General features: G+C 34.3%; 1 protein-coding gene across 2 annotated transcripts in view; it reads right to left on the reverse strand.

Annotated features, from left to right (window-relative positions):
- Positions 1-19,009, reverse strand: part of LOC106083016 (homeotic protein ocelliless) — a 51,630-nt gene that overhangs the window by 17,841 nt on the left and 14,780 nt on the right. Inside the window, exons 2-3 of one of the 2 annotated variants that reach the window (XM_013245830.2) lie at positions 7,234-7,474; positions 2,299-2,453 (exon numbers count right to left, since the gene is read on the reverse strand). In XM_013245830.2, coding sequence (XP_013101284.1) covers positions 2,299-2,453; positions 7,234-7,405 — 327 coding nt within the window. In that variant the 5' untranslated portion in view covers positions 7,406-7,474. Of the gene's footprint in view, positions 1-2,298; positions 2,454-7,224; positions 7,475-19,009 lie in introns of both variants that reach the window. The other variant, XM_013245829.2, reaches the window with a different exon arrangement.

Consider the following 19,009-nt stretch of genomic DNA (forward strand, 5'->3'; position numbering starts at 1 on the left):
TGTTGGCTCATGTTGAAAAACTTTCCGAACACGTTTTTGATAATGTTAAACTTCCACTCAAAGAAGAACTTAGTACCGCAAAGGAAAATGTTTTCGCAGATATTTTCACTATTTTTTATATGGAATTTCACTGTAGAAACTGAACCTTAACCGTATGAAATGAAGCTTCATGTAACTTTCATGTACCTGTTGAAAAGTAAGTTCGACATAAATTCCCTCTAAAAAACTACAAATTACTCTTTCATCAAAATTGATGCCGATATTTTCCTGATATTTATGACATGTTTATAGATTTCTTTGGTTCATGGACTGATAGTTAAATTTTGGGAAGAATAGTTTTTTCTTTGACAAAATTTTTCATAGACGTAGTATTTAAGGAAAATTTTACTGGGTTTGGGTTTGGACAGGATTCTCTAATAGAAGGTTAGTTCACTTGCTAAAACATAAAGTGGATAGGCTTCATGAACATCTTTAAGGATGTCAAATCTGGCGATTGGAAATTTCATCATATAGGAGAAAACGTAAACAAAGAATGAATGTTAAAAGAGAACAAGTTGACATCCTTAATGGCAAGTACAGCCAAAACTTAAAAAAATTGTATGTTGGCTGATTGCTTGGCTTAATCTTATTCAGTGAATCCTGGGGTTTAGTTGTATTCAGTCATCCACAATATAATTTTATGGCGAACACATTTGTAAAATATTTAACCTGTTACAATCCTGTAAAAAAGGATTTATTATTCCCTATTTTTCGCAGTGCAATCAGTAATATTGCCGTAGAGATTTTATACCTTCAATAAAAGGATAGCAAGTATTGGCAACTCGAATATTTTCAAAAAATTCCATAAGAAGGATAATTTTCCTCTCTTGTTAGGTTATTTCTCGATTAAAATGTTTCAAAACGCCAATTCACATATCTTTCCTTTTTGTTCGTTCTTTCAAAATCCATTCAGTTTTTCCCATGGCTCAATAATTGGTCACTTTACTTGCCGAAAATAAGTGGTAAGGGCTTAAGAACATTGAGAATGTTAAAAGAGCCGGTTAAAAATGTCATAAATAGTAGACACATAATCAAAGAATGAATGTAAAAAGAGAACAAGTTGACATCCTCAATGACAAGTTCTGCAAAAATCTACAAAAATTTTATGTCGACTGATAGCATTACACAACCTCATTAAGTAAATTCTGAGTTTTTCCTTCAGTTTTGGTAAAGTTGAATTTTGATCACTTTCTGTATACCAGAGTGAAATTAAAATTTTTCAATCAAATGTTTAAGCTTACACAGCTAAACTATCGCGAAATTTTTTCCAATTATAAATCTAATTGAAAATAAATATGCTTTCTAATTAAAAATTTATTGAATCAATCAATCATTGTTTGAATCAATCATTGTTTGAATCAGTCATTTTTTAATTGAATCGAAAACCTTTGAAAACATCTATCCGCTCAAAATTTTGATAAATACTTTCTTTATATAGAAGATAAACCTCCCCTATAAACAGTTTTTCGATACTTCTTCAAATTTCCAGACGCAATGTTAATCTTATTAATGATCAAAATATGCATATTAATCGCATAACGGCTTCTTTAGCATTGATTTAATTATAACATATTTTAGATAAATGTTTTTCTGTAGTGTTTACTTCCCCAATGCATGTTATTCATAAACTTACTGCCTCGCTACTCTGTCCTTCATAATTCGGAAAACAATATTTTTAGTTTCATTTTTGGAAAAATTCCCGGAGTTTTGTTTCAACGATGTGATCATGGACTCCCAACATAAACCTCAAATTCGTGTTCCAGGAGTTTTACATGTGAACCATGTTGCATCGAAATCGAGGGTGCGCCATATACAACGCGTTTTTCACAAAAATGTTAATAAACATTGGATTATTTTCAATTAAATTTTTAATCGATCCAAAATTTAAAAAATATTCAATAATTTTTTAATTGGATAAGCAATATTTTTAATTGAAAACATTTTTTTAATCACCTTTTTGGAAAGCTGTGATTAATATTATTATTTTTATGATTGAGGCAGTTTCTGTTAAAAAATTTATTCCATCAATTAATTTTGTGATTGAAACAGAATTTTGTTCTGTGTATATGTGCTCATTTGAAATTTTAAAGAATTTTTTGTTTTAATCACAATCGAAATGTTTCTATTGGCTTCTGTTCTATCATCTATTCACCCATGTCCTTGCCTTAATTCATTTTAACACTTCACACTTAGGCAATAATCTATTCAAGGCAAAATTTTTAAAAAAAATCGTATAAATATTTTTATCATAATAATTACCTGTACTCTGGATTCGGGTAAATTGATTTTCAGTGCAACTTCCTCGCGCATAAAGATATCAGGATAACGTGTTTTGCCAAACAATGATTCCAATACATCCAACTGGGCTCGTGTGAATGTGGTTCGTTCACGTCTCTGTTTACGGGTGTTAACACCTGCAGGGAAGAAAAAACCAAGAAAAAAAAACACCAAAGTGGAATGGTTAGCAAAAGTCAATCCTGAGAATGTAAAGAACGTCCTAACAAGGTGGTGAAATTGATAGTTTGTAGCTCTCATATGGCTCTTGAAGAGAAGAGCAAACGAAGGAAAAGTCACAAAAAATACATAATCGAGAGCACATTATTTCTGAAAGCCTTCATTGACATGACTTTGGGGGATAAGCTAAGCATATAAAAAAAAAGTATAGTTTCCATGTCCAAAAAAAAAAAAAAAACAAAAATAAAAACAAATGCCCCATGAAAAGCAAGAAACAAAAAACTAATTAATTAGGAGATTAATAAAGCGTATCCTGCTGTTTATTAGCGAAACAGAAAAAAGACTTGGTTTTGTATGAAATGTCTGTCCGTACATCCATTCATACGTTTCTCCTTTAAAAATGGCGTTTAGGGAAAAAATGTCCCGTGAAAAGGTGCGTTGCTTGAATTGCTTTCCCTTTTGTTTGTTATTCCATGCAGGATATAAATATAGGGAAAGGGAAGAAAAGCCTTTTGCATTTGCTGTTGTAGTTGTTGTAGTTTTTATTATGTTTGTTGTTATTTTAATACCAACAAAGAATTGCGTGCTTTGCAGCAGCAACCCCCTTATGTGGCTGTGTGGCTATGGCTGTGGCTGCTGCCGCTGTTTTCCATTGTCTGCCTCAAATTTTCCACCCTTGGAATGTACATCTCCAGCTCTCTGCCTAAAAGGAATCGGGTTGGTGGAAATTTCTATTTTACATAAACCTATATACTTGTGTATGTATGTAATTGTAACTCCTATGCTGCATTGAGGGCTGTCTTCTGCGTTCTCTTTTTTAATCCATCGACTACACCATTGTTTGCCACCCTACCCTTTTATGTTTGCTACCCATCTCTCTAATCTAGTTCTCTATCCCGCTGTCCTCAGTGGTCTTTTGTCTTCTTTTTTTTCGTTTTTGGAAAATAGTTTTTTAATGTGTCCTTTTTCAGGTTTTCTCCATGCCAAAAAGGTTCCTTTTCTCTAACACCAACCCATTGACATGTACGTGCCTACCGGAGGAAAATAAGTAAATTAATGCCTCGGATTGCATTTACAGCTGCCACAAATCAAGAGTGAACGAAATCAGAAATGCGTTTGGCTGGAATTAATTTGAAGTTTATTACGGCATTGAGAAAAATGAAAAAGGCCAGATGTTAGCTGTTCCAAAGTTAGTTTAGCCCAAAGTCAATATGAGATCTGTAGCTTTGTCGCATGGCGCATGGTGTATGTGGGTAAATGTTGTCATTTGCTGCTACGTCACCGTTAGCGGACCTATTGCGCATGCGCAACCGTTACTGTGCTATCCCAAAGGCTCTGGAGCGGTGTGTCGATGCGCGAATGGCTTGTCAGTCAGTGCACGCAAGCGCTCATTATTCATTTTGACAATATTATTGATAATGATGCAATCTGTATTCATTTATTGTCCCCTGGCAGCGAGAGCATCCCCATGCCATCCCAACCCAACCCAACTATCTATACATCCATTCACATACAGTGTCGGTGTTGTGAGCATATGAGACATTACCGAGTGGTTGGTGAAGAACAAGGCTGAGATCGGCATGAGGAAAATTTTTGAACAAGTCACAACGAAACTGGAATATTGAAAATGCTTTTCATGCCAGACTAAGTTTTGTTTTGTTTCGTTTCCTTTTTGTTTTCTTGCCTGCTCTGCACTGAGATGCACTTGATCGCTGTTACCATCAATGTCGCCTTTGCGACAGTTTGCTTTAGTGCTGCCTGCAGTTTTTGGTCGTTTTGTCAGTCAGTCAGCCAGGATGTTGTTTTGATTTTTCATTTGGCCAGGCTTTTATGTTTTACATTGAATAACCAATCGTCCGCCCTCACGCCTACTCCTCTTTTCTGTTTACTCTCATTCCCAGAGACCTTGTGTTGCTGCCCGGGCCAGGCGGTTGTTGTCAGTTTTGGTTCCAGGTGAAATCACCTCGTCATCTTTGCTTAAAATTGAGTTATCAGCTGGTGTATTTATCACTGGTTCATTCTGTTTTGTCACGACAAATCATTTGTCATTTGCTTTTCGTTTATTTTTTTTTCTTGTGTTTCCTCTTCTTCTTCTCTCTCCCAGCGATTGTTTGTTGGTAACAAAATGCATTTCAGATATTGTTTGTGTTTTCAGTTTCATTGAAAGCCAAGCCAGTTGAGAAGATTTATCAAAAAATATTGACATGGGAAGGAAATTATGAAGAAATTGTTAAGAGCATTTATACATACATATGTTGCTGGGGACTCAGTTAAGCGATGTAGGCTAATGAAACATTTTGTATGAAGTTTGTCAGTTGGCATTAAGTCTACTGCAAAGTTTCAATAAGAAAGGCCGGTACTATGCTCGTTTCTCACAGTTGAAAACACATATTTTTCGCTCTTATGGCTGGTACTATGTTGGTTTTTTACCTTTGAAAACTCTTGTTTTTCGTGATTACTTTGAAACACTACAAAAATCTCAATGAAAAAATTCCTATTTGATTAAAATTTTACCATAAACTATAAGGGAATGTCCTACTGAAAAAAATCAGCAAGTTTTTATCTATAAAAAGTAATCGCCGAAAAATATCGCGAAAAGCTAATATAGTACCAGCCTTTGCTACAAAAATCTCCATTGAACATTCCATTAACGAACAAGGGATACTACAGGGGGCCCTGATTTTTATACCGAGTCCAAACTGTGTGCCGCATAGCGACACCACTTGCTAGAGAAGTTTCAACATGGCGGATACCTTACAAATGTAGCCAGCATTTGTGAGGGGATAAACACCGCTGAAATGATTTCTGATGTTCACGGCGGGATTTGAACACAGGCCTTAAGCGGCATAAACGGACATGGTAACTTCTGCGCCACCGTGGCCTCCATGATAACATAATAGTTTTATTAAGTTTTTTACGAGTAATAACGGAAGTTCCAACTGAAATCAGCAAGTGTTTTTGTTTCAAAATCTTTTATCTAAAAATGTAAGTGAGACGCGAATATTGTACCAGCCTTAACTGTTGTAGAATATTTCTTACGTTACGTTAAATGAAGTTTAATGTAACTTTCATACGTCAACCTGAATTGATACATCATTACCGACAAAAAATTTAAATAATTTTTTTTCGAAAAACTGATCCCTTCATAATCCTAATACATATTGTGACATTGGATGAAGAACATTTTTATCTTTGACACCAATCACCTAAAATGAAATGTTTTGGAAGAATTTACCTTTTCCCATAAAGTCATAACCATAGAGTCTGCTTTCATGGGTTACATCACTTGCCGAAAACAAAAAGTGGAAAGACCCCATGAACATTGAGAATCACAATATGTGCTGATCAAAAAAGTCACAAATAGGAAAAAACGTAAATAAAGAATGAAAGCAAAAATGAGAACAGCCCCAAGGCCAAAAACGGTTAAAAATTAAAAAAAATTATGTATATGTATATATATATGAATCCCGTATATTATTGATTGGTATTAAGTAAAATTTTGGGGTTTGGTATAGTCGAAGCCCTGTAGTAATATTTGATGGCAAACATTTGTGTAGAGTATTCCAATCCATTAAAAGGTTGTTTAAAGGATTTCTAGCCCTCTAAAAAAAGTGACCAGGAAAGACCCATTCAATGAGTCATTTGAGGTTAAAAATGTTCCACAAAAAATATTTGGCAGTAGTAACAGGTAATTGGTAATAAAACTATATACCTAAAATGTAAGGATAGGAAGCAATTCTAAGCCTAATATTGTATATACTAAAACCTCAAAAAGGCGGAAATTTGCCCCTTTTCCTTAAAAGATACCTTGCGATGTTAACTTTCAAATCCTCGATATAGATGCCTATGACATTGCCTTGGGATTAAAAATCAATCAATGCTAGAATACATTCGCGAGGGGAACCTGTATGCGTGTACCTTATGTGCCAGCCAAATTATTCGCGAGAGAGCGTAATTTGTGACAATAGAGAAGTTAATGGAGGCTTTTTTCCTAGCAGAAATAAGCAGATGTTTCATGTTTCAGTTGTGTTGTTTAAACAAATAAAGGAAAATAATAAAGTTGTTCTTACTCCCCGAATATTGTTACTGGAAAAATTGGCGAACACACCTATAGAACAAAATACAACCGTTCAAATGCCATAATGAGTATAACTCTTTATCTCTATTGAAGTAGAATCACTTTATGCATCCTACTTATTCTGTTTCCCATAAAAAGAACGCTTTCCACTTGCTGATTTCATAACGGGAATACGAATGTTTGAGTGAGTGTATTCCCTTTTTTTAATTATTCAACTAGGACAATAAAGCAAAAAACAGAAAAAAGAGCGTTGCGTTGAAAAATCCACTCTGCTAATAAATGTCAAAAAAGCAAAGCGCTAAAGTTAAACAATTTCCAACTTTGACGCCTAAAAACACTGCTTCACGTATGACGAGTCAGAATGGCGCTCGATTTTGAAATTTGTTTAACTTTTGCGCGTTGCTTTCATGGGATTTGTTTGCAGAGTTGCATTTTTCAACTCAACGCTTAAAAATAAAGCTCAACGCATTTATACTGTTTCGGCCTTACGTCTCTTGATTCATCCAAATCAGCTGTTTTCTCTTTATGATGTTAATACACCAACCGATCTTTTGAAAAATTGAAAATTTCTAATCACATATTTCACCACTTGTTAAAACGCTGTTATTTGTTGTTGTTGTTTTTTTTTTAACCAAAATTGGCGCGATATTTACCCCACATACCTTGGGAGAACCCCACAGCCTCTAGGCCATGGGGTAAACCAAAGGGTCCCAATGATGGCATAGGCATGCCCGGCGGTAACGGTCCATGGGGCACAGAATGATGCGGATGTGGCCCACCGTAGCTGTGCGGATGGGGGCCCAAATCGCCAGATTTTAAAAAGCCGGCAGCCATTAAGGCTTCTGTTGAGTGTAGAGCCACTTTGAGGCCGTATACAAGGCAAGGCTAAATGAAGAAATGAACCTGCAAAGAGAAAGAAACAGAGAGGGAGAGAGAAAAAAATAGAATTAATTAATTAAGCCCATAAATAATGGTAATAATAGTTACAATAATTTTTAATGGCGTTTTCATACACAACGAGGGTTGGTTGGTTGGTTGTTTATTTCGTTGTCGGCTTGGCTGCTAATTTGCAGTAAATTTTCGAACAGATGCGTTATAAATTTATTTTCGCTTTTGCTTGGTTAATGTTGTGTGCTTGCTGGCACGCATGCGCCCAAGCAAGCGTGTAATTTGGGGTCGTTCAATGTTTGGCCCAAAATTCCCAACTCATTTGTGGTGGCTGTTGTTTGGGACTGAGTCTCAGAAAAATATGACAAAACAATCCATAAATGTGTATGGGATGCGGCTCAACGAGTATTGCATTCTCAATGCGGTAGCGCCCTTTTGTAGCCTGGCCGGCAAGCAAGAATGTTAATTATCCTGGGTGGTGTTTTGTGTGAAATTTTTTCGGGTTTTAAGTAGTTTTGATGCCCTACACGATATGTGATGTGGTGTGGTATGTGGTAGACCAATGATGAACAGCGAATGAGGCAATGATCATGGAATGCAAGCGTTAAGTGACAAATACCCCTAGGGTACCTACCACTCTAGAGGTGTGGACATATTAAGAGCCTGCGTTTCTTGAGTGGTGAAGAGATGGTAAGGTTCTCTTCAAACACACACGCACACACACACATAGAAAACAATATGAAGCTGTTTGCTAGGGATAATGCCCCGGCTATTGATGAGAGTTTATAATCCCTAACCCAAGGATTTTGCCAAACGTCCATATTTGCCATTTTGCACAAGCCACACATCAGGCTATAGCCATATTCCCTTTTCCTTACTATTGTGTATGTGTTGTTGCATATAGAAAAGATAAACAATTTCCTTTGGCCACTATCATCAGGGATATGTGAACTTTTTTCCTCTTCTATTGTTTAAAAGAAAGCCGAAATTAGTCTAATTTGTATGTCTCTCTATCCGTCTGTGATTGCTTGCCAATCTTGGTGTGTGTTCCTTAGCGATAATCCTGGTTTTTGGTCAGACAAGGATTAAACCTATTTTTCCCTTGAAGGTAAAAGGGAGTGTGTTTGAGCCTGAGCATAAGCCTAAGCCTGGTAATGCAGCCTAGGTAGTGTATGAATTTAATGTAAATCTCTAGTCAAAGACCACCAAATAATGTAACAAACTTTGTTGGTTCACATACTCATGTTAGGTGACATAAAATTAACAAACTATGAAATTGTTCAAACAAACACACACACACACACATCTAAAAATTGCAATTGAAAAATGTTTGTCCATCTTCGTATATAACTAACAACAAATAGAAACGTGATTTTGTGAGGAATTAAAATTGCCATCCCATGGCGAAGAGTCCACAAAGTGTGGGAGTCCTACTTTCGGCCATTGTCCAAGTCATTGTCTCAAATTGAAGGCAAGGAACATGATTGTCATCTCTAAATCTTCCCATTCGCCGTATGACACGTTTTCGAATGTTTAGCATGATTTTTTTCCTTCTCTCTATAGACACTTTCAGTTTCCGGTTGTTTTGTTGATTTCAAGCTGGGCAAAAATCATGTCTTCTGGTCTTCCTCATACGACACAACACAACGAACAAGAAAAAAAGTAGTCGCCATAGACCATGTCATTAACAAGGTCAGCAGACAAATAGAAATCGATCATCGCCTAGATCACACCCGCACTTACCTGGGCTAAGAAGCGAAACCAAACCAGCAAAAACCACCAAATAATAAAACAAAATAAACATTTCCAATGAACTTTCATTAGGATTTAATGAATGGCCCTCCAAATTGATTTGGAGGTTTGTTATTCCAATACGCACTTTGTAATTACGGTCAAAATAATATTTGTCTTTGACGCCCAGTAGCCCTCGAACCAAAAACGGAACGATAGCAGAAAATGATGCCCCCAAGCCAAAGCCAACATGATTTGAATAGTCAGTCAGTCACTCAGCCAGATCGAAAACCAAAGCGGGAGAAAAATGAAGAAACAAACCAAACCAATACCAAAAACAAAAAAAGAACGGCCAGCCAAGATGCCAGTGACAGCATGAGTTGAAAGTTTGACGTTTGGTGGGAAATACTGGTTATGGCAAGCCAGCATCAGCAGCCAGCGGTGCATATTGCCAACAGTAGTAAAGCTACTCTCTCTCGAGAAACCCCTGAAAACAAATATTTTACACTAGGTAACAAAGTGAAAAATGTACTGTTATGAGAACCCAATCTAGAAAATAAGCTTCAAAGTCAGTCGCGCAACGTCAGTGTCTCTACGACCAAATTTATAGTGAAAATAATTAAAATCGTGGTAAAGTCCTAGCGCAGAAGGCTTTAGCTATGGAGACCACTGTAGCGCAGAGTTTACATGACCACCTATGATGCTAAATGCCTGGGCTGGAATCCTGGTGAGAACATCAGAAAAGTTTTTTTTCGGCGGAGTTTATCCCCTCTTAATGCTAGAGAGGCACTATGCCATGTAAAAACTTCTCCCCAAAGAGGAATCGCACTGCGGCACGCCATACAGCCACGGCTATAAAAAAGGAGTTGTCTTATCATTGGCTTAGATTTTCCTTAATGGAAAGACTGTTCATGGGAAAATTTGAAAAAATATTTAGCAATTATTTCAGATTTTTAAAAAATAAAGGTAAGGTTAGGTTGAAGAGGATGATACCAAAATATTGTCTTGACATCCGCTTTGGCCCAATGTGGCCCATTGTGATTTCTTAAACTTCTCTCTCTCTCTCTTTCAGCTGCAGAGTTTACAATGAATTCCATCAGCTCTGCTTAAGAGGGTCCTTAAAAGCACATTCTCTTATCATTTGGACGTCAGCATTAGGCTCATTAGTCTCTTAGCTCCTGCCGGAGCCGGAAAGAAGGCAGATACAATCAACCTTTTACTACTACGACATAAAGCTGGACATTTGCAGAGGAAATAAATAAAAGGAACATTCTTTGAAATGAGGGTACGGTATCTTCAGTGTCTCTATAACTAGATTGGATTTCAATAAATTTTTTATTCAAAATAAGGTCTACGAATCTAGCCACAACAACTTTTGAAATATTTCTGAAATGTTTTTTTTAAATCATGTTTCCTAGTGTGTTGGAGTATATGATGACGATGATGATGTTGGTGATCTTTGTCATTATCATCCATACTGATTAACATAGTCAGCAGGCTAAGTAGTTGCTTGAGTCTCGGTAGTAAATGGAAGTTGTAACTGTTGCTCTGCTACCAAAAGATCGCCAGCACCAGTATCAACCATCAGCTCCACTCCAACCACTTGATGTTATCATGAGAGACGGTTGCCTTCTTTACGATTAAGTAGTTTTCTGTCCATTTGAGTGACCATTTCGGTTAGGAGGTTACCACTTGCTGTGCGGCTAATAAACACCATAGCCATCGGCTGTAGTCTTCATCATACAAATCCCCCTCCAACCAACCAATCATTGGCGGGGAATCGAAGGGGGCCAGCTTTGAGGAAAACTTCTTCTTTCCATCTGTTTCATGATGGAATAATTAAAAAACTGTCCATATTTTTTGAATTTGGTGACTACGCTTGCGCCCCGTGTTTGATGTGATGTGATGTGTAATAACAGTTGTTTCGTCGTCGTTTTATATGCATATTTTAATAGATAATCTTATTAATAAATTAATTGTGTATGTCTGTCTCTCCGTCTGTCTGTATGCCTTTTGGTCAGTCGGCATGTTTAAGGTGTAAATAATTGTCATGCGATACCATTTGATTAAAAACGAAACCACACACTACATGTGTAACCATTGATACTCGCAGGCATTTGTTTCAATGATAAGGAAATTGAGGCAATTAGTTAGTGATTTTATTACCCTTCAATTAAGTTAATGTGAACCAAAATTAAGATATACACACATCTTCATTGGACGATTTGTTAGAAAAAGAAACATGTTTGAAATTATATCGATGGGTAATATAAAATATTTCAAAATATTTACATGACATCTAGGAAAGAGTGATTTAAGTTCTTTTTTCTCGACTATGTTCAATGTTAATGAAACACTTTTCCAATGTTGATGGTGAAAAAGTTATTGTATTAAAATTTCATTATGAATAATGAGGAAATGGCGCACTGTATGAAATCAATATTTTCTTCCAACGAAATGTATACTTCAATAGCACATACTTGATTAATACATTAATCATAATAACTTTATTAAAACTGTAATAGAAAGTGGTATCCAAAGTTTGAATCATTTGAACAGAACATCATAATTACAATTAGGTAGACATGAAAGTTAAAGACAATTATTATCATTATAGCATTCTAAATTGAGTACAAAGTTGTTTTAAGATATTCCATAAGTGATATATTTATCCCATTTAAGGATCCATTGCGTTATCCTCTTTGATATAACATCTTGTAAATTCCTTAGAAAATCGGCTGTTATGTTGTGCCAGGATTGCTTTTTTCTCTCAAAGAGTTTTTTTTAAAGAAGACTGTTCTTCCAGCTTTAAGTGATTTAAGTGCCAAAAAATCCCTATGCCCTTTCTATAATATTTAAAAACGGAAAACTTGGTAGTCACTTGAAGATCTTAATATTTTAATGCTAGATCCAAGATTTGGCGTCTAATGCCATATGCAAAGAATCGTTTTCGTGCTGAGATTTGTACTCAAAATCACCAAAAGTGTTATTGATTCAGAAATAGTCTTAATTTTTGTCAGAAATAGAAATCAACAGCTTTGAAATAAGTAATGACTCGCCACAACATAACTATACAATGTTTTCAGATTTTCTTGGTCCAATTTGATTTTATTAAATTTTATCTTAAGCTCTTTTAGACCTAAGTTCCGCAAATAAAAATTCCTTTGTATTTCATTTGTCCCAATGTTTCGTCAATTTTTGTTGACATCTTCAGGGCATACGTAATAAATTAGGATATACTCACACAATTTTTTTCGTCAAAAGCACTTTCATTAACAACACGACATTAATTATATAGGAGACAACTTAAATTTTGATATTACAGATAATTGCAACACGGTAATTTATACTGTATAAGTTGCGGTAATTTATTACGTATCCCCTGAAGATGTTAACAAAAATAAGAATAGTGCTGTTGGCAACATTTGCAAACGCACTCTTATTTTAATAGATAGATTTTCGAGCGTTTTGTGAACGTTCATCAATAACTTTGAACCGAAAACTAATAAAATCGTAGGATGATCTATTCAAATGAATCAAATATTTTACTTGAAGGAGACCCCTTACCATTGAGCTTAAAACTTGAAGCGGACTGTACTCATTGATATGTGAGAAGTTTGCCCCTGTTCCTTAGTGGAATGTTCATGGACAAAAATTTGCAATTTGCTATACGAGTTTGTTTTGTTTTTATTCTATTATCCTTATTTATATATAAAAGGGAACAGGCTCTAAATTTCGTATTTTGAAATTAGACAAGTTTTAAGGAATAACGATACACTTTACTACCACATTCTACTACAATTTTGAGAACATTATTAAGATTAGTGTATCAATTAAGTATTAACTATTCAAGTGAGTGGCAGTGTATTTTTTCAAGAATTAAAGGTGAAAAACTATTGATTTGCACTGTTAGATATTAAGCTTAGGAGAGAGTATTGTTAGAACATAATTTCTTAATCGAAGCGATTTGGTATTCCTTTTTCAAATATACGAATGATATATATAAAATATGGAAGAATATTTTATCTATATTGCTGTATTATTGTATTGTATTCTGTTTTCAAGGTGACCAAAATCAATTCTTCACAACAGTATTGAAAATGTACTCAAAAATGAAACAAATGCGTTTACAGAGAAGAAGGCACTTCAAGTTTTATGAAATTTAAATGTGAATATAATATCAAATAATACTTGAAACCATATGTCAGATATAGCTAGCTGTAACAGAAATTCTTGGCAATATCCAAGAACAGTATCTATATGGCACTAAAAGGCTATTAAACGAAGGAGACGATGGGGAATACAATGATTTTGAAAGCTAAATCTTAATTACTTTTAAAGTGAGTAAACTGTAGTAACTTCGTAGTCTGTTAAATAAAGTGTGGAATTTTAGAAGAACAAATACATAGTCGAAGCTGTAAACTACAAATTCTAAAGAATATAAGCAGCACTTTCTGTGATGTTACTGGAAGTTAAATCATTAGTACTTGCGAAAACACAAGTACTTGTTGTGTTTGAGAGCATTTGCCTCATTGACAGTACAATCTAAAATTTTCCATAAAAATAAAAACAATTAATAATTAATTCATTTTTGGAGATTTTTTGTTGATATTTTTATTCATTAGTTATAATTGCAAAAATCGTTTTTACTAAAAAAAAGTTTAATAAGTAAATCAATCATTTCAAATGTTTATTCAAATGCTACCATATTGATTGAAAAATGTCAGAATGTTCTTCTTGGTGAAGTAAAATATTTAGCAATATTTATTTTTATTTCCGAAACAATGCCTATTGTATTTGGAGTTCAATGAAATTCAAACGAAATGAAGCTTTGTTCTTTTACATATGTATATATTTTTTAATGAAGCGCTTTATTTAACCGCAGCAATTTATGACCGTCTAAAATAAAGTACAATTGGGTTTGTTTTATTTTTAGTACTATTCTGTGACTAATCCAATAACAGATGCATGAAAATATTGTTGAAGTTGTATCAAAAGTTGTATATATAAAACATGTGAGGAAGATTTTTTCTCATAATATTTCTTTGAATGACATGAATGAATTTCTTAAAACATATGGAAAGAACATTCTTTATATAATGAAAAAATGCTATAATTTTTTTTCATCGATTTTTGATTTGAAAAGATTTTATTCAAATCAGGCAAAAATTCTTTAATTTTTTACATGGCTCTTTGATTGGAAAACGGTTCAGGCAAGTAATTCAAATCAGGCAACTACTAAATACTTGCTATGCTGACACTTGTTTTTAATAAACAAAATGTTAACATTGGTAATTTCAAACCAAATCGTAGAGACATTTCATGATGCAGAACTCGGAGCATTAACATTAACCCATTAACGACGAATAGGTAATATTCAATTGTTCTTTATTCTCGTGTAACGTTATAAAAGGTATAGATTTATAAAATTTACAAATGTTATTTTATAAGTAAGTAGTAAAGAATCATACAGCATGGTTTTTATTCAAACCGTTTGCCGGAAAATTGAGTTGTTATTTTACTTTTTAATGATATAGTTAAACTCTTCTATTAGATCTTTCCCACATTTTAGTGCTTCTTACAGGAATTTGTACAAGTTTAGTCAGCTAAAAACTTCCCCACCATTTAGGATATTAATAATTTCATTTCGGGACAAAACATATTTGGTTAAAGTATCTAATGCGCATACTTTTAAGTATTAGGCAACAACCCATGTGTTCCAATGTTTCTGCTACCCCAAGGTTACACAAAGAACATCTTTGCTCATCTGCAGTCCTGTATTTATTAGAATTCAACCAAAAATAATCTCCTCTAGCTTTCATTAGTAAGGTTTTTGGTTCTTGGCCGTTATTATCATTGAAATAAAGGAATTTAAAGATGGGTTTTTCACTTGGCTCAGCATGTTGTATATATTCAATATAGGTAGTATATATGGTATATATCCGAATGGGTAGAGAAATACCCAAGAATGCGCTCTCTTAGAAAAATTCTAGCTCGAGTTAGGAAAAAAGGTATCGTAATACAATTTTAATTGGCGAAAAGAGGAGGAATGAAGTTAGTTAATAAAATATCCCTTCATATAAAGTCAAGTGTTGGGGAAAATTGGTTTGTCTAAAGTCGACAATTTTTTATATCCAAAAAAAATCACAAAAAATTTTTTCAAAATTCTTAGCCGTGAGATTTGTGGAAGCCGTTTTACTGTGTTGTTGCAAGTGGTGGTTTCTTTATAAAAAAAATATACATCTATGGCGATAAGATAACTTTCAACAGCAGGAGCGATTTTATGTCAATGTCAATAAAATCTACTTTTCTGCATTAAATGGTCATAAAATATTAAGAAATTGAATTGGGGTTTGTATAAAAACGTAGTGGCTTACAAAAAAAAAAAGAAGTCTGTGATCAAAATAAAAATTTTTTTTGTTAAAAATATTTTAAAAAACTTCTACGTCATTAGAAATGCCCTAAATAATGCATATATGAAATTTCATCAAAATCGGACATCGGAATCGAGGGTCAGGCGTTAATGGGCTAAAAATCCGAGACGTTCATTGTAAGTGAAAAATTCAATGCAAAGTTACTTGTTGACTTAATATCGCCTACTTATTTCTTATTGATGAAATAGTGTGAGAAGTTATTACCTCGTTTGATTGCTATTACAATATACCAAAAAATAGCTTCACATTAGTATCAACTTTCAGTTGTAACTTTTCTGCGCTCCATAATTAACTTTAAAAATTTGAACTTATAATTTTCTCATGAACACCCGTGAAACAGCATGCGTCTATTTTAAATGCATAGCTACCTTGGATACTTCCTGCTAAAGCAAACAAGACTAAAACAAAAAAAATCATTAGTGGTGTTAAATTTCACCCACTGTGTTTCAATGATATATAATAGTTACAACGATATACACTTTTCGCATACGCATCTATCCAAAACTTAAATTTTAACATATCGTACATAGAGTAGCTTATAAAAGAAGATACCTATCTAGACAAAAATATGGTAAGAAAAAACCCTTAGGAAGTAGCCGTTGCAACATTGATATTCATTTTTGTAATGTGAGGCAAATTGTTGGAGTTGTTGGACACTTTAGTTAGCGGTTGTGGGATTTGGCCTTTGCTTTTATTTTTATTCGCATACTATTATAAATTGCATAGCTAATAGTAAATGTCAGTTATATGTTGTATGAATTGAATGAAAAAAGAAAGATAAAACAAAGAGTTGTTTGGTTTGCTGACGTGTCAAATGATATTAGGGGTATTCACTGAAGAATACATTTTCATTTATAGATTTTAGGACATAATTAAATACAAAAATGCTTATCAGATGGATTGTGCCCTATAAAAAATTGTTATTTCTTTAATGTACTGCCTTTGATTGACGAAATGGATCCACTAATGAAGCTAATTCTTCAAAATAGATAAATAGATTTGAATGATTTACACCATTTTCACGTGTAATTCAGAAAATACCAATGGAAATTCAGAACTTCCATTTGTAATTCAGAAATTCCACTTGAAATGGAGATTATGTCAATTGCAATTCAGGTATTCCGTTTGAAATTCATAATTGAATATTGCGTTTGAAAGTCGAAATATTTCAATTCAAATTTAGATTATTTCAATAGAAATTCAAAATATTTTTTGTTAGATTCAGAACAATTTTCCTTGTATAATGTAATAATTAGAAGATGTTTTGTGCGTGTGATCTAAATATATTTAATTTCTATGATTACAGAGATGCTAAAAAATTATTCCACGTGTTTCGTGGATTACAAAATGTTGCGTTTTGATTACAAAATGGAGAACAATTGACAATAGTATATTAAGATATAGGTAAGAAGAATAACGTTTTGCAATAAGAAATGAGTAAAAAGAAAAAACATAATGTCCAAATGGTATATCTGGCTGGGAAAGGGAATCTTCTGAAATTTTTTAGAATGTTGGATGTCGCTTTGTCTTTGACTGACTTTAATTTTGTAGTTGCTGATGTGCTGTATTTAGAGGTACCAATATTGAAGTGGCCAAATTAAATTCTTCATACAAATGTTTTAATTTCATTCAATATTATTTAGAAAGGGCAAATTTTGGTAGAATATGGAGCCTTTGGGTCTTGAGCTCATGAGCCACTTGAGGGCGCAATTCTCATCCAATTTGGCTGAAATTTTGCATGAAGTTGTTTGTTATGACTTCCAACAACTGTGCCAAATATGGCTCAAATCGATACATAACCTGATATAGCTGTCATATAAATCGACCTTGGATCTTGACTTCTTGAGCCACTAGAGGGCGCAATTCTTATCCGATTTGGCTAAAATTTCGCATGCCGTATTTCGTTATGACTTCCAACACCTGTGTTAATTATGGATCAAATCGGTCTATAACCTGATATAGCTATCGTATAAACCGATCTTGGATCTTGACTTCTTGAGCCACTAGAGGGCGCAATTCTTATCCGATTTGGCTGAAATTTTGTACGAAGTGTTTTGTTGTGACTTCCAACAACTGTGCCAAATATGGCTCAAATCGATACATAACCTGATGTAGCTGCCATATAAACCGATCTTGGATCTTGAACTCTTGAGCCTCTAGAGGGCGCAATTCTTATCCGATTTGGCTGAAATTTTGTACAACGGCTTCTCCCATGACCTTCAACATACGTGTCCAATATGATCTTAATCGATCTATGGCCTGATACAGCTCCCATATAAACCGATCTCTTGAGTATGCTGTTTGAGCCCCTCAAAGACGTAATTCTTATCCGAATGGACTGATAAGATTCGGCCCGGCCGAACTTGGCACGCTCTTACTTGTTTTTTATTAATAACTATCTTGCCCCCTTCAAAGCAATGCCCCTCAGATGTTTTTTTTTCGATTTTTCCAATCCTCGACACACTTCCGGAACGCGTTTTTGGTTATAAAAAACTTAATGCAGTTTCTTTGATCTATTTTTTCGAATAGTAAAAAATCGAAGAGCAAACCAAAACACGACTAGTCTTTTATCTGTCAGAAATAAACTGACAATCCAAAATGACTGATATTGCCAACATATATAACAGACATGTGTACCAATATAACAGAAAAAAAATGTTAAAATCGAACATACATAACTTACGAAATTTGAAAATAACGGTTATTTTTTTAGTTATCAGACTCGCATGTCTCATATGCCTCTCTTTGTGTTTCTTTGTAGTAGGTTCCTTTGGAGCATAAATAATCACTTAAAGTTTGCCCCTGTTCCCTAGTGGAATGTTCATGGGCAACATTTGCAATCGGCAATCACTTAAAGTGAGTAACCCTAATGCACTTTAGTCTACATCTAAATTAATAACTTTATCATATGTGTTTAGTATTTTGCTTCTCTATATTTGTTTCGCATTATTAATGCTTGGCTAGGTTTTTAGCTTAGACAAACTAACGCGTGGAGTTGTGTGGAAAAATTTTTAAATGGAATTGTTTTTGATATACTCGCCAAGAGTTGAGTAGCTAGTCGAGTAAGCCAAGCAGCCAGCCAGTTAGTCATTCAGTATTTTCCATTGCATTTCATATTTTCCAACAACCAACCTCAAGTCAACTTGATTGTCCGTCTGTCGCAGTGGCTGATGTTAAATGCAATGTGACAAGTGGAAGTAGAGGTTTTTACATTTGCAAAGGGGAAACTTTGTTAGCATTTGAATTTGTTTTAGCATTAGTCGATTTTTCATTTCACATGTACAAGAAAAATATGATGGGTTGCTCATCATAGTCAGCAGCCTTATTATCATCAGCATTGCTGCCGCAGAAGTCATATAATAAAGTTGTGCTCAATGGCTGGTTG

The sequence above is a fragment of the Stomoxys calcitrans genome, chromosome 4 (genome assembly GCF_963082655.1).
Source record: "Stomoxys calcitrans chromosome 4, idStoCalc2.1, whole genome shotgun sequence".
In the NCBI taxonomy this organism is placed as follows: domain Eukaryota; kingdom Metazoa; phylum Arthropoda; class Insecta; order Diptera; family Muscidae; genus Stomoxys; species Stomoxys calcitrans.